The following is a 15,738-nucleotide window of genomic DNA, read 5'->3' on the forward strand; positions in this document are numbered from 1 at the left end:
GAAAAAATGGAGTGTGCTGGTCTTTCTAAAAGGCAGCTGGAGGCTGTCCCATCATGCCCTTTTCACATCTACTGGTTTTGATCAAATCACTGACAGAGATGGTCCTGAATCCTGTCATACCCTTTTGATCCTACCTGGCTTACACCTATTTTCCAAGTGTCTTTTTTTTTCTTACCAAGTAATTGGGACAAAGCTTTTGTTATCCACTGCAGTGGCATGACTCATGCATGTGGCTGGCCTTCATCACAGAGAGCATCTGCTTAAACCAAGTGCCATCAAAAGAAGACTTGAAGAGTAAAGCTGCTGGATATGGACTACAAGTGGATTACAAAAATGCAGGCCACAGGGATTCTGTTTTGAAACAATCTTCTGGATCTGGTGGCTGTAACATAGATTCCAGCAGAAAATGTTATTAAATTAATTAAATGAACCTGATACTTAACACTGAAGTGAATCTTTTATTGCTTATTGCTATGTTGTGTTGGCAGAGAATTTATGCCAGCCCCTTTCAATAGAAGCTGAAAATTTGAAGAGCAAGTAATCTTAGCAAAAAGCAATAGGAAAACTTTTAAAATTCTTTTTAAAGAAGCTCTGTACCTGTTAATATATTTGGTAAGGGATAGAATTCTGATTTACTGTTACTCTTTGTAACACCTGTATCTGAGTTGGTGGATGAGTATATATACATATATATATATATATATATATATATATATATATATATATATACACACATATGTTCCTTTCCCACCCTCAAACAAGATCTAAAGAATTCAAGAAATGTGATGTCAACATAGCATAAGCTTTGAAAACGATGCTTTATTAAGTATTATAGAAAAGTTAGTTGCTGGGAGCTGTACTGAGTGCTGAGGAAAGGTTTTCTCAATCTCCTGTAAGCTAAAGGAGATGATGGGTTGAAGAAAACTCCATGGCGAATTTGCCTTGCCCAGAGCTGAATGAACAGCTTTCAAACAGCTCATCTGCTGCTGTGAACCCAGCAACAGGCTCAGTGTGAAACTTTAATCCTGTTCCAGAGGATAGACACAGGGACAGGCTCATTTGGTTTGAAAAGAAGGCGTGGGTGAGGGGAAGGAGATTGGGGCCAGGACTAAAACAAATTGAGGCTGGTATACTTTTGTACAAGGAGATAAAATGGGATGAGATTTGCTTCTGAAAATGTGTTTCTTATTCATAGCTTTGGAGGGGGGGGGGGCTGGGGCTTTTCTTTGTGGGCTTGTTGTTTTGCTTTGTAAAAATTAGGGTGTATTATAAATTCATGTCTGTTTAGTCCCAAAAAGGAATTAGAGGAGCCTATGAAGGTTGTGTAACTATTTCCATATTATTTGCCTGGTTTGGGAAGCTTAGCCCTTTTTTTAACTAAAGTGTCCATGTGTAAGCCTTGCTTTCTTCTGGAAAACGGACTGGTTCTTGTAATAATGCTGGGAAAAAAGTTGTGCTCTCTTCTTGATCACCAAGATGGGGAATCTTCAGTATCTATGATGGGAAGGAGTCACACTACTCTCCTACCTTTTAATTATTGCCTTGGCTTCCACAGTAGGTGGGAGTAGCCAGCCAGCATGTTAAGTTCTTGATTTGGTGGTATGCAAAACCCCTTTGAAAGCCACACCGGGAGCATGATTAGTAAATTTTGTCTTTTGTTCTGTCATTAAGATTTACAAACATATAGCCCAGGACTTGTTCAGCTGTGAACTTGCTGCCCCTATAGGGAAGGCAGTAATGGAAGAATATTGTGACATGGGTGTGTCTCTCTCTGTGCCCTTGCCAGGCAATGGGTGAGATCCCAGAACTGCACTCACAGCTGTGGCTGTGGGAAACCCTGTGACTGCTTGAGCTTTTCTGCTTCCTGTTTGCCATCAGCAGTCCTGTACCTTTGAGGACTCCTGACAAACATGGCTTTCAGAGGGAGGAAAACTTGCACATTCATAGGTGAGGCTGGTGAAGAAGTGGTTGCTCTACCCTAAGATTCATGTTGGTTCAAGTACTTGAGGGGCAGTACAGCTTGGGAATCAAAGGCCAGGCCCATTTTCCTGTAGGAGTTTGATCCCTGTTTACACTCAAACTTCAGATTTCTGTACCGCTGCCCATGGGGAAGGCTGGTGCACCAACAAGTTTGTTTATGCTGCAGTTGCAGGCAAACAGTGCCTTGTGATACTGTGTGAGAACAGCACCTGCCTGGAGCAAGCTGGCTGAATAAAACAACCAGCACAGCCCTTTTGAAACTGATAAGGAGAAGGGTTGATGTTGTTTGCAGGAAATGGTTATTCAGATTGAATCTGGGTCATTAGGCAATGAAGATGGAAAGTGGAGAGCTGGGAACGCTGTTTGCCATGCATAAGCACAGAAGAAGTATCACTGACACCAGTTAGACTAACAAGAGGGCTGGAGTTTCTGCTAAAAGGACTGTGTTTCAGGCATGAAGCTGTTGTTAAGCAGAAAGGTTTTGGAGATTTGCACATGTCCACTGTAAGGACTGTGTGGCTGTAATTAGCAGTCACATGGCAAAAGCAGAAAGCATTTATTGACTGGGGTGGGAAACACCTTGAGGCAAATATTTCTCAGATCTTCCTTTGAAAGCTGTGGAGACCAAGCTAGTCTGGCTAATCGTCCCCTCTAGCCCTGGCTAGAGGCAGAAACCAAAAAGGGGTTTTTGCTGTTTCTCTGTCACAAACCTTCTGGGGCGCCAAGGGATGAGCTTGGCCTCAAACATGGAAAACATCTCTTAAGGAGTCACTTCTCCCTTACTAATCACCTAGAAACTGGTCTGTTCTTTGCCCTCTCAGGGAAGAGATCTGTGTGCCAGTTGCCATCACAAGTTAGCAAATTAGGTTCTTTCAGGTTTGGGCAGGCAGGAGAAATTTTAATTGAGACCCTTCATGCCCATAAGTCTGCAACCCTGTGGGCAATCCAATGCCTGGAAAAAGATTATCAGCATGTTGCAAAGGATGCTCAGCATGCTCAGCCCTTACAGTGAGTTTCTCATTTAAGCTGAATGACAAAAATGACAGCCCCATTTCAGTGGCAGTGGAGATCAAGCTGGAGGTACTGCTATTATGTGACTCTGCAGGCATTGCCCTGGATCTCACCTGCCAGCATTTGAACGACCCGGTCTGCTTGTGCAGGAAGCTTCAGTTAGTAGTTAGTAGAGAACATCCCCATAGCTGCAGTGTAAGAGACACAATAAATTTTAGCAGGCAGAAGCAAACAGCCTCCAAGTTCTTCTCTTCTCCATTCTGCTGTTGGCTGACTCCCTGCCAAAGCCTGAGATCTGCAAATCACTCCCATAATGGCCACTCAGAAAACATAGTTGAACTTTCTTTCAAACATTATGTTCCTTTTGGGTGAAGTTAATTGTTTTCCCTCATTTGGTGTCTCCAGTTATGGTCAAAGAATTATGATGTAGGATAGACACAGAAGCTAAAAATTTCAGCAAGGCAGCTTTTATTTCTTTATTATAGTTGTCTGTTCATATTGTCTTCAGCATGGGTGCTCCTTGGTCTTATTATTGATGATGAATAAGAACAGACTGTGCAGAGATTAACACAGATGGCTGTAGCCTCAAGACTTGATGAGCTGTTACCAAAGAAAATAAATCTCTACTTTGAAGGAGAGCCTTACACAACAGAATTTCATGTGGTTCAGCTGTATTCAAAGGGGAATATTAAAATTGCTGAGCAAAGAATTGAATGGCTCCTGTTGTGAATAGCCGTCTGTATGGGTAAGTTGCTTACCGCAGTCTCTCAGATGGAAAAAACTCAACTATAGTGTTTTCTTCTGGGTTAAAACAAACAAACAAACCCATAAAACAAACCCTCTGTGATTCAGAAATGTTTGGAGAGAAGCAGTGTAGCTCACCAGAGCAAATGCTGAATTGCAAAGGCAGCGCCACTGAAAATATTGCCAGAGGAACCCTTAACCTCCTGCTACAAAATAAGTGTAAAAGCTATAGGATAACTTCCCCTTTCCCTTCAAAGTCCCTATTATGTTTTTTACTCTTCTTGTTTCTGAAAACGTGGCACAAAGGCACCATTCTGGTTCAAACCCCTCTTTGAAACCATAGAAAGTCAGTTTTGAAGGAGTAGATGCAGTGGAAAACAGCTGAGGTGGCTGTGTTACCTCTTGCTGCCAGCATCTGGGGCTCCAACAGATCGTGGGAAATCAGGGAGGGGTTTTTAGACTGAAGGTAACTTGGGTCTAGTACTGTGTTCTGCACCATAAGATAATAAGCCAAATCTTTTAAACTGATGCAAATCAAATATTCTGTGTCAATCATGTTCCTCTCTCCCCTTTGTATGGGCTTCAGGCTAGATACAGCTCCTGTAAACAGATGGCTGTGCTGATGGGAATGTCTTAGGCTGTGGCTTCAGCTAGCAGGAGGAAAAGAATGGAATATTATGTTGCACCACCTCCCAGTCCTTGCAATCATTTCATCCAAAACTAAAGACTGGAAAGGTTTTGCAAGTGTTTGTGTTTCTTAGGGAAAGGAGAGAATGGAACATGCTCTTAATCATGTTGGTCTCTCTGGGAGACTTCACGAACTCACTTCATGACAAATTCTTTCATGGGCTGGAGATTTGGCTGGCTTGCCTTAATAGGAAGGTACCAAGTAGCCCAAAATATTTTTGACCACTCCACAAGTATGTTCCTGCTATAGAATTCTACCATCATTTTCCATGTGACATTTTAAAAACAAACAATAAAGCAAGACCATGGCATGAGATTTCTGCTAGAGCATTCTTTAAGGTTTTGTTTTCTTGGGGGGGGTGTGGGGGAGTGGTTGTAAAATGAATTAAGTTTCCATTTCGTCATAGTGGTTTCATCTTCTCCTGTATTCTATGGTAAATTTATATAAGTAGTCATAATTACAGTGATTCTGTTACTTTATTGCTACACTGTTAACAGCAAAAAAACCCCCCAAAAATAATATGAGGACGGTATTGTTATTATATCAATCAGTGGGTTTTAAAGCTGTAATTCTGCGTGGTTTTACAGCTTTTAATGTATTTATTTTCCCCCTAGGAATCCCATTGCTAGGCTCTAAGCTTGGGAGGATTTGAAAAGTCTCTTCACTGTCTTCTGCTCCATGGACAGCAGCCACCCAGGTGTAGATTGTTTTCCATGTGCCTGGAGCAGCTTCCCCAATATCTGATCAGGTTTTCAGTAAAGGTGACTTCTCTAAGCTCTTTATTCTAATGAAACTGCAGAATGACTTCTTCAAGATCCCTACCAATTTCTCAAATCAGATGAGTGTAATCAGATATGTCTCACATCTTTAAGAGGTGAATAACTCGAATGGTTAGCAAATGTAACGTCACAGTGATACTGGTTCTATCCTATGTGTTCAGTTTTGCAAAATGTTTGAACTTCCTGCTGGTGAGGAATATTTTAATTCCATAGCCCTGTGGCCTTGCAGACGTTCATGCTCCCCTCCTTGTGACCCAAGGATCTGCTTTGGGTCACAGACTGCCATTTCTTTAATATCTGCCTGCAATTATTGTGCTGCCACCATCAATTAAATTCTCCAGATATTTTTCTTCCTGGTCTCCTGCAGCTTTAATCTGAAACTTTCCATTTTCCTGTCCATGGACACCATCACAGCCTGAACAGGGTCCAATTTTCCATTAATGGACACAGCAGGCTTTTAAAATAAATCAGACGAAGGGTGGAGTCTGCAGCTCCAGATGCACCATGTGAAAGAGTCAGCCAGACCCAACTCCCAGCACTGCATCAGCTTCTTTCTGTTTATCTTCACGCTTAGTGAAATAATAAAAAGTGAACAAAAAGGGGGGGGGGGGGGGGGGGGGAGGAAAATAAGATGCCTAGACAGCAGCAGTCAAGAGAAAAACACATAACATGAAATAAAAGAGGAAATGGGGTCTAGTTCTTTATGCATCTGCACAATACATAATTTAAACTGTGATCTGAAGTGTTCCTTAGAAAGTACATCTGAATGCAATGCCTCCTGTGCTCCACTGACTGGTGGAGGTCTGACTTGGCCTGGTATTTCTCAGGTTTGAGGACATGAAAGATTATATATGAGACCAAAAAAAAGGAAAAGTAATTTTTTCTTTCTTTTTTTTTTTTCTATTGTTGTCTTAATTTACCTTCATTCTGTACAGATACACAGGCTGCCCTGGCAGGCAGATGGCAGCTTGCAGAGTCTTGTATTCAGAAAATATGAATGAACCTTTTGGGCTGTCAGGGAGATGAGCACTTTGCAGTTCTGGTGCTGGTTTTGTTTGTTGTCTTCCTGGCCCATGGAAATAGGCCAGATGTTGGTACCACAGTTTCTGCTGCTCATGGGAAGATGTTGCTCTGGAGGAAGGCATTAAATATTGAGCTTTCAAAAACATGCTGTGCTTTTGGAAGATCTGCATGTAAATGATGTAAATGCCTTAGGGTTGCTTATTAAGCTGGAGTTGGTCTAGCTTTGACTAGAAAAAATGTTCACAACTAGAAGAGACTGACAGAGTTGCAACTTACTGATGTTTGGAGACCTGTTGGACTTAGTCCACCTCAAAAATCTAAGCCAGAGCTTTGCTGTTTTGCTGAAATGCTTGTGTTCCATGGGGAGCCCCAGTGCAGTCATGCCTGGCTGCATTGTGGGAGGCCAGAGCTCAGACTGAGCCCTCTTCAAAAGCCCCCTTCAGACCTTGGAGGCAGAAGGAAGGCTGCTAATGGCTGCACCTCAATAATGCTGTTGATTCAGCAACCTCTTAGCCCTCTCACAGCTGCTGGGAGAAGAGAGGCCCACTCCTTGAGATGAAGGTGAAGATGAAGATGATGCTGACTATGCTGACAATGATGATGACTGGGTAGTCCCTGCTTCAGTTCTCCCTTCTTCTCCCTTTTCCTCTAGGGATGTTACCATGGACAATTGTGGTGATGATCTCTTTCTTCCCTTCTTGTCAGTGCTGTGGGTTCTTTTGCAAAGAAAGCTGAATGGGTGTGGGTGGGTGCACAGCCAGGTCTTATCCCAGCATGTAACTAAGCAGCAGCCAACGTACCCAGGTGGCATCCAGGCCCACCGTGCACTCCTGCCCTGCACTGAGGACAGAACTACATCTTTCCCAATTAAAAAGGACTGCATGAGGCAGTTTAATTGACAGGTGTTAATTGCTTCACAGGCTGTGAAGCTCTGAGCTGTGAGCACTCACAGGTGCAAGGCAACATGAAGAAGGTGTCTGAGGCTCATGTTTCTGGTTGCAGATGTGCTGGCAAGTGGCAAGGGACTGGGGGAACAGTGTGGTCTAGACCATTAATCCAACTCAAATGGTTGCAATTCAATCTTTTTTGACTGAGTGGGATGACAGCAGTTCAGAAATAAAAGCATCTTACGTGTCTTTTTAAAACTTCACAGCTACTGTTTCTTCAGTAGTTTTTTCTCTTTTTCAACAAAACTCCCACCCCAATATTCAGGCTTCTTTGGTTGTCAACAAAAAATACCACTAGAAGCCAGAGCCTCCTGTTGTTTTCTGCATATTTGTAATTTTGCAAACCATTCCTCCTTCCCTCACGCAGCCTGTCAGACTCTTCAGCTCTGCAATTCTTCTGAATCTATTCCTGGCGTGTTCTCTTCCCTCCCCATCCAGAGTGGTTGTTCAGTTAACAGCACGTTCAGTTGTGAAGGGCTGGGGGAGGCCGTCACGAGTGTGCTGCTCCCCAGCCAGTGACTGCCACGAGCATTCCTTGCAAGAAGGGAGCAAACCAGCATGGAAGTCTTGTGCTTACTGTTTGGTGAGCTTGCTCTTTTCTTAGCACTCCATAAATATGTTGAGATTTGCCATCTTACCTCCTTTTTATTTTAATTTGGATGCATGTGATGATTGGAGAAGTGTGAGATGAGGAGAAAGAGCTGAGACCTGTGCACTCCTGGAGATTCCTGATACACAAACAGATGGGAAAAAATCTGGGGACCAGAACAGGGTTGGTTCTTTTAGTCTTCTGGTGTGGGAGTTTACAAGCCGGTGTCGTGCCTGTAATTTTTGTGCTGTGAAACACTGCCATTGTCCTTTGTAAAAACCCAGCACAGTTCACTATAAATGGTACACCAACAGGGGAAGAACAGGTGGTTTAAGTTAGTCTAGATGTCTCCAAACCCCTCCTTGCTGGAAGGCTTCAGCCTAAAGAAAAGTTTAACTAAAGCTCCATGTAAGATCTAAGAGAAAATCCCGATATTCCTCTCCTAAATCAACGAACAGAATCCATTCCTGGTAAACCGGTCTTTGTTTTTGAACATGGGTGATGTAACATTGGTTTGTAAATAAACCCTTCTGCCTCTTCATCCTTCTGCTCTCCCAGTTAACTCTCAAGGGTAAAAATCCTTCAGCTGTTGGTAAAAGGAAGCAATGGAGGAAAGAGAAACTTGCCCTTTGGGTGAAAGAAGGGATAGAAGGGTACAAAGGCTTGCTCATGGATGCTGCTGCGTTGAAAATGAGGGAAGTTTAGGTCTTGTGTCAGTGTTTCTGAAAACCTGACTTGCACAGCTTCTTCCCCGGTGGTTGTGCCCATTGATATTAACCAAGACAACACTTCACTACACTTGGAGGCCCCTGGGAGAGGATTGTTTTTCTTGCCTCTACTTTCTCCTTTTAGTGTCTTGCTTAACTACATTCCAGAATTTTGTTAAGGATTGCTGTTAAGGAGCACCACACACCAGAGTTCACTTAGGGGAGAGATTTCAGTTTCAAGTTAGATGAAAAACTAACATGAATTCAAAAAGGTACAAATTGGTCACCAGTGAAATCTGACTGCAAACTGGAAGACTTCTTCAGGTTTGAGGAATTAAGCCCTGGAGCATCTGTCTAAACAGTGTAACAGCAGCAAGAGTCCTAGCTGGCTCAAGATGATGTTTAGCAAGGTTATGGAAAGGAGTGTATGACAGGATAAATGAATGTGTAGGAAGGGCAATTTACGATAGCAGCCAATATTTAGGTCCTGTTAAGGACAGGATGTGTTTGCTGCTCAAGACAGCAGCAACTTCTTGGTTCACCCCTGCCTTGCTTTGAAGGTGTGCAGGCCATTTTCCAGGATCACGGTTCCAGCTCTTTCCCAGGACTGTACTTTAAGCACCTCCTCTCCTCTCTCTCTGGGGGCCCTGGGATTTGCTGCTGGGTCTGGGCACGTGTATGTTTGTTGGTTTTTTTCAGGGACTGAAGAGCTCTCCTCTGAGCTCATCTGGACCATCAGGTTCCACGCTGAGGTGAGGATCTCTGCCTGTTACTGCTTCTCATGAAGTTGATGCGAAGTTTAGGATTGATGTATCAGTTTAGGATTTTGCAAAGGCCTTTTTACTTTGCACACAACATTCAGTGAAAGGATGAACCTGATGCTTTTTTCCCCCTCTTTTTTTCCTCCCTCATCAGTAGAGTTTACAATGGTAGATGAACAAATTAAGTTCAAATCTGCTTCCCACACTCTCCTCCCTTCCCAAAGGTGCAACCTGGGACAGATTTCAGGCTCAGCTAGTGACGTTGGCATTGTTACTCTGATTGCTCAGTCTCTCGCCTCACTCAACTACTTTTACCTTGTTTGTGTATTTTTACATGTTTATTGTGGGGCCTGGTGCCAAAATCCTTCAGCATCGTGGGAAGGTGCAATCATCTCTTAGCAAACCTCTCCTCACTGCTTCCACACAAGTCTCATGCTCTGGATTTTAGGAAGCTGGAGCAATTAGCTGAAGTTGTGTCATTTAGATATGTTACAAACTATTCCAAATAAGCCACTGCAAGTTAATAAGTAGTTTAGGAAAATGACTGCCAAGTATTTTTCTGTCTGTTTGCATGTTCTGGAGTCTGTGTAAACCATGGTAATGTTAATATTGTCACAAATATGATTTAAAGCTGTGGGTCTCTGGAGCGATGGGTAAAGATAGGGAGGCAAACCTTTCCCATAATTTCATTAACATAGAATGAAACTACAATTAAATGGGTGTGTTTGATGAGACCACCTAGACAGGCATTGGATTTAGGGGGTGTCATAGGTGCAAAAAACATTGCTTGAATGCAAACACGTGGTGGGCAATTGGGTGTGCAACACATGAATGTCCAAACCACAACTTTCAGCCTCCAAAGAGGAAGCAGCTGATTGTGAACCACAACTGGCACGTGGGCTGGTTGTAAGTTTTACCACCACCTGGACGAACCCAAAGTAGCATCTTCCAAACTGTCCTGTGAACAAGGGGTCGTGAGATATGAACAGAGCCTGCCCGGAGAGCCTGCCTGTGCCTCATCCTCTGGCACACCGACAGCTGGGACTCAGAGACCCTGCTTCTGGCAGATCCAGGTGCTGCCAAAAAAGAAGTGCTGATAATCCCAACAACCCCAAAACAGTGGTCTGGGAAAAAGGTTATGATCTTGAACGGAGGGAAAATGTTTGAAGTGAGGGCTCTGCAGGGAGCTGAACACCAGGAGATGGCCAGGGTTCTTTGGCAAGCCCACCACAGGCTTATTAATAAGCAGCTGTGTGTCCCAGGGGGAGACAAAACCAAACCCTTTTCACATACAGATGAGAGTCAGAATAATTTTACATATTGTCATTGGTGAAAAACAGACCGTGTTTTTCATTTTTTTTTAAACTTTTATTTTTTTTTTTTAGAAAAGGAATAACTCTGCATGGTAGAGTGTACGGTATATAATTTCAAAACAGAAGAAGTTATATGGAATGGATTATTTTCCCAAACTATTTAAAGTTGAACCTAAAATCATTTGTAAATCAACACTCATTGCCATGTAAGACAAAGGAAAACAATCAACATGTTTTCTGTTTGGTACAGATTTTCTCTACCTCTTCAGCCTGAATTTTCCCAGGGCTGGGCAGAAAAGGGGGGCAAATCCTGCCCATTGTCCTAATCATAATTGTACTGACCAAGCTTTGTGCTCTGAGATCTAGCAACATATGGCTTATTATACGTTCCTAAGTGAACAGTGCAACATCATCTCCACCTTAAGTGTTTATTCCACATTCAGACTGTAACTGAACATCACTCAGAAACCCTTTTCTGCCCCAAAACAACAGTGATAACAATGAGAAGCAGAAAGTCTCCAGCAATCAGATTTCATCCAGAAATCTGTGTAAACTGTAGATGAGGGTTGGGTAGCAGCACAGAAGGCAAAAGATGTGACAGCTTGATTCAATAGCATCTCTAAAGACTACTGTAAGACTGTCATTCTTTAGTCTGCATGTTGCAATCACAATTTGCTTTTCCCCTGCAATGCTATAAAGCAATATAAGAAAAAATCAGACTCAAAAGCAAAAGGTAGAAGCCTTCATGGAAAGGTAAAGCTTCTGCTTAGTTTGAGCGGTTGCTACTAGAAACAGATGTCCACAATCAGAAACAAATCTTGAATGTATATACACAATTTGGGTGGAAAGGGACATGGCCAAGGGTGAAAGCCCTCCTAGCTGACCCACAGACTGTTTTAGATTGTAGGTCCATACTACACCCACTGCCGTTTTGGTCTGAATAAACTAGCAAGGCAGCCACAGGCTCCAGGTGCCCTCCAGGCTCTTTGCTCCACTGCTCCTGGGCTGTGTGGGGGCCAGGGGAAGGAGGAGAAGGAGGAGAAGGAGGAGAAAGAGGAGGAGGAGGAGGAAGGAGTAACATGGTCCTCCCTCCCCTCACTTTGCAGCTGGCTGAGTGACGCGTGGGTTGCAGCGACATGGGATGTTATACTGGGAAGGTTTAAGTGCACACTTTTCTCTTTACCCCCTCCTCCCCAGTCCTGTTGGAATGTATCTATATCAGTAATCAGGTAAGTATTACTAATAACTGTAAGCTAGCATGGTCACCCTCCTCTTTAGAATAGGGGGAGAGCAATAGCATCAAACAAATTCCCATTTGTCCTGACGTGTAACCTTTCTAGATCCTGTAGAGCAATTATATGCAGGCTTTTTTCATACTAGAATTTAAAGGAGTCAAAGCTGGTAAAGAAACTGGATGTTTCCTGGCTTAACTGAAGGAAATAATAAAACTGATTAAAGTAAGAGTGAAAGAAAGTAAGCATTAGTGTGTTCGCATCCTCTGATATGTCCCACTTCTCTGTGTTCTGCTCACAAGCCCTTTTCATACTCTGAGCAAGCATTCCCAAACTTAGAGAGGTAAGGCTTCAGCTGAAATCTCATAGCTGAGACTATTATTTGTTTTGTAATTACCACAAATGTAATAACTTGATTTTAGCAGATCCATGTGGGGCATGTTGAGGACAAGGCTTGTTAAGTGAACCAGCACAGGAGAAGATTGGACAGGCGTGCAATCCCACATGATTCAGCAACAGCAACTCAACAATATCCATCAGCATGGCATTAGCTTAGTGTGGATATAACATCAGGAGCTTGGATAAAACCTTCAAGCTTTCTGGGTGTCCAGTCAGAACCAGGGAGGCTGCAAGAAGTTTTACCATAAAACTCCAGCACTGCAGTGTCTACAGGAACTGAATCTCAATGGGCACAGATTTTAGGTTTTGCACAGTCAATCCTAATTAAAAATCCAAAAGTATAATGGCTGATGCCCCTGCTGTTGGAGCCTTAAGACACCCGTTAACTGCTGAGCCCTACACTTTTTTTTTTTTAATAAAACACTGTTTTAAGATAAAGCACAATAAATGTGCTTATTACGCACTCTAACATAGAGCACAGAAATACAACACTACAGAGTGCAAGTCTAACCATCTCCACAGTGGGAAAAGTGCGAAGGTTAAAAATATGCATGTGGCTTAACACAAGATATTTTTAAAAAACATGACACGGAAATCTTATACTAATGCTTTCATCTTTACCACAAACATGACTGAAAACTTAAGGTCAATTGCTGATCCTTCTCCAGCAGTAGTAGTAGTAGTAGTGTAATCCTTTCAAAGGTACAATGTTGGAAAGATCAGAGAATAAAAAAACCCAAGTGTCCAAAAATGATCCCATTTACCACTTTTCCAGTAGTTACATTTTTAAAGGAGTAAACGTGTAAGGTCACCTTGATCTTCACCATCAGTAACTGATACACTTGGAAACAGCTAAGCCAACCACCTGGACTGAGATCAGTTTGGTGTCGCACACACACACACACACACACACGGATACACACACAAATACCCCACAGGAAAAAGTGCACTTTCAATTGCTGATACAAAAATAGATTGGCACATTCTTTTTGACACAGTGAAGATATCTTCTTTAAAAGCTTTTTCACTTCAAGAAGTTCTCTTGGAATTTGCAGCAGGTCTGTAGAAAAAGCGCTACGAGAATGCACTCAGTGGGCTTCCAGGGTTTGTGTGATGGCGAGGGGTGGTCATGGAGGCTGCCCTTCTAATTTTTGCCTACTTTTATAGCTGTAGTCCCTACAGGTAGGGTCAGTCGCCACCCAGTTTCAGCACGTGAACCATTCACCAACAGCTCAGTCTTCACCTGCTTTGAGAAAGTAGCGATACATAAATTCGTCAAAGCCAAGAGTCAACGCAGTATTTCCTGTAGCCAGGAAAACTGTTTGGGGGTGGGGGGAGAGAGTGTGAAGTGTTAGGAGTCTGATTTTGCATTTCCAGTAGTAACTGCGGCTTGGGAGAGCCAAGCGGGAACAGTCGGGAGCCCCTTCCCCGGCGGCAGCCGGCGCTAGGAGTTCTGCACCAGGCGTCTGTAGTGCGGCATCACCTCGTGCTCGGGCAGGTGCAGAGCAAACTCCAGGGCCACCAGCACCGGGAACTCGAAGGCAATCAGCTCTCGCCTGTTCAGCCGGAACTTCTCTTCCAGTTTCTGCAACCACAGCCGGAGGGAAAAAACACAAATGAGCAAAAATGGAACGAGGGTTTGCCCTTCTAGAGCTTTCCCACAAATGGCATTATTCAAAACACGCATGCTGCTGTCATTAAACTTCTGTCCTGATGGACTTGCACGGCTCTGGGGTCAGAAAACCAGAGCTGTGTGAACTGGATGTTCCGAATCCTTACTGTGAAGGTGAACTCACAGAGCTCAGCCAGCCATGCTATTTCTGACACCTTCGTCACTTCACCCATTCCACTGTGAGCACATACATCTTCTAATGATCACAGTGATTACCACAGCAGCAACAGGAAATTCCTAGCTTCATGCAAACAGCAAAATCACTTGTGTAATGGAAGACATGCATCTTGTAATTGTCCACAAACTTCCTGCACTGCTTGAAATCACTAGTTTTCCTTTCAGCATTAGACTGTGCTACAACGCCCTGTTGGGGAAATTATTTTGCCACAATTTGATCTTAATACTTCAGAGGCAGAAGGTGTCGTAAGAACAGTGAGTAATAGAAGCTGCTATCCTCAGGGGGGGATGAGATGGGTTTCATAGTTGTTTTTGTGCTGTAGTGTACTAAACCTCCCATATGCTCTGCTGTTTTCACTGGATTTGGATGCTACAAGCAGGCAACCAGTTAGGTTAGGGATATTTCCCTAACCTATGCTCAGGGATATTTCCCCCTCATCCTCTTCTTAGGATCTCCCTGGCTTGCTACTTGTCTGCCTACTGCAAAGTTCAATGTCTTATTCAAGATAGCAAGAGGCCAGATCTTACAATTCCCACTTGGCTGAATTTTTTTTGTGATTATTCAGAGGGCTTTCTAATAAACTGACTGTCAACCCAGCTCTGTGACTGTGGGAGGAGAGCATGAGTCCAGTCCGGCCATGATCCCAGGTCTGTTCCATTGAGTGAGATGGTTGTAGCCACATACCAAGACACCAGCCTAACTTTGTGTAGCATTAAATCAGATTGGTACCTCAGTACTTGCAGAGGATTATGGCATAACACCCTCATGTTACCTCTGTCATGTGGAGTGGGTAGAAGACAAAACACCTTACTCTAAAAAAAAACATATCAAATGAGGTGTTCTGATGGGAACATCTCCTTAGGTTTTCTTGCCCAAAAGCTGAACTTGATAAATAAAAACGTCTATTTGACTCTATCTGAAATTAGTATCTGCATTTCATTCCCAAAGGAGAATCCTTACTGACACTCTTGAAAACATAACTAAAAGCAAAATTAATTTCCTGAGGGTTCACCTGTTGCCTTGTATTGACAAAATGATGCGCAGACACATCTCAAACCTCACAGTATCTGACACCAGGGCCTTCTATCCCACCAAACAAGCTTCCCACACCTCTGCAGGGACATTGATCACTACTACTTCCACAAAAATGTATAAAAAAAAGATATTTAGCTGGCTGTACATCTGGGAGCCTAAAAGAGAGCATATCCACTGACAAACAGGCTTGCACACACCACACACTGGCACTTCATGCATATGGAACACTGGAAACCTATGGATACGTACATCTATAAGATGCTTGACTTCATGTTTTCTGAGGTCACTGCCAATTTTGGCTGCTAAAAGAACACAAGCTCCAGCACAAAGCTTTCTATTCTGCTTGTTCAGCTTCCCCTTGAGAGCGAGCTTCTCAAAGTAGACAAAGGCCATGGCCACTGTGGGCTCTTCAAAACCACATTCTTCTTGAGCAAGCTTGCGCATTTCTCTCTTCAAGCTGAGTAAAGAGACCAGACAAGTATGCTGTGAGATGGGTTTTAAAGCATTTCTCATTTCACCCTAAGAGCCATGCTTTCAGAGATTCCTGCTTAGTCAATTGGAAGGGAAAACATAATTTACTGGGCAGATATTTTTATGCTGTTTTGGGGGCACATTTCATGGCACATTTTTACATCACCAGTGACCCTCACTGCCCCCAACAGACAGTTGTGTCAAACTAT

At 43.1% G+C, this 15,738-nt stretch overlaps 1 protein-coding gene across 1 annotated transcript in view; it reads right to left on the bottom strand.

The window, feature by feature from the left end:
• Positions 1–10,609: 10,609 nt before the first annotated feature.
• Positions 10,610–15,738, bottom strand: part of CABLES1 (Cdk5 and Abl enzyme substrate 1) — a 70,723-nt gene continuing 65,594 nt past the window's right edge. Inside the window, exons 9-10 of the mRNA XM_054285308.1 lie at positions 15,308–15,515; positions 10,610–13,758 (exon numbers count right to left, since the gene is read on the bottom strand). Of these exons, the coding sequence (XP_054141283.1) occupies positions 13,618–13,758; positions 15,308–15,515 (349 nt within the window). The 3' untranslated portion in view covers positions 10,610–13,617. The remainder of the gene's footprint in view (positions 13,759–15,307; positions 15,516–15,738) is intronic.

This window comes from Melozone crissalis, unplaced genomic scaffold (assembly GCF_028551555.1).
Source record: "Melozone crissalis strain CALT ecotype California unplaced genomic scaffold, PUWL_Pcris_2 ptg000042l_1, whole genome shotgun sequence".
Classification (NCBI taxonomy): Eukaryota; Metazoa; Chordata; class Aves; order Passeriformes; family Passerellidae; genus Melozone; species Melozone crissalis.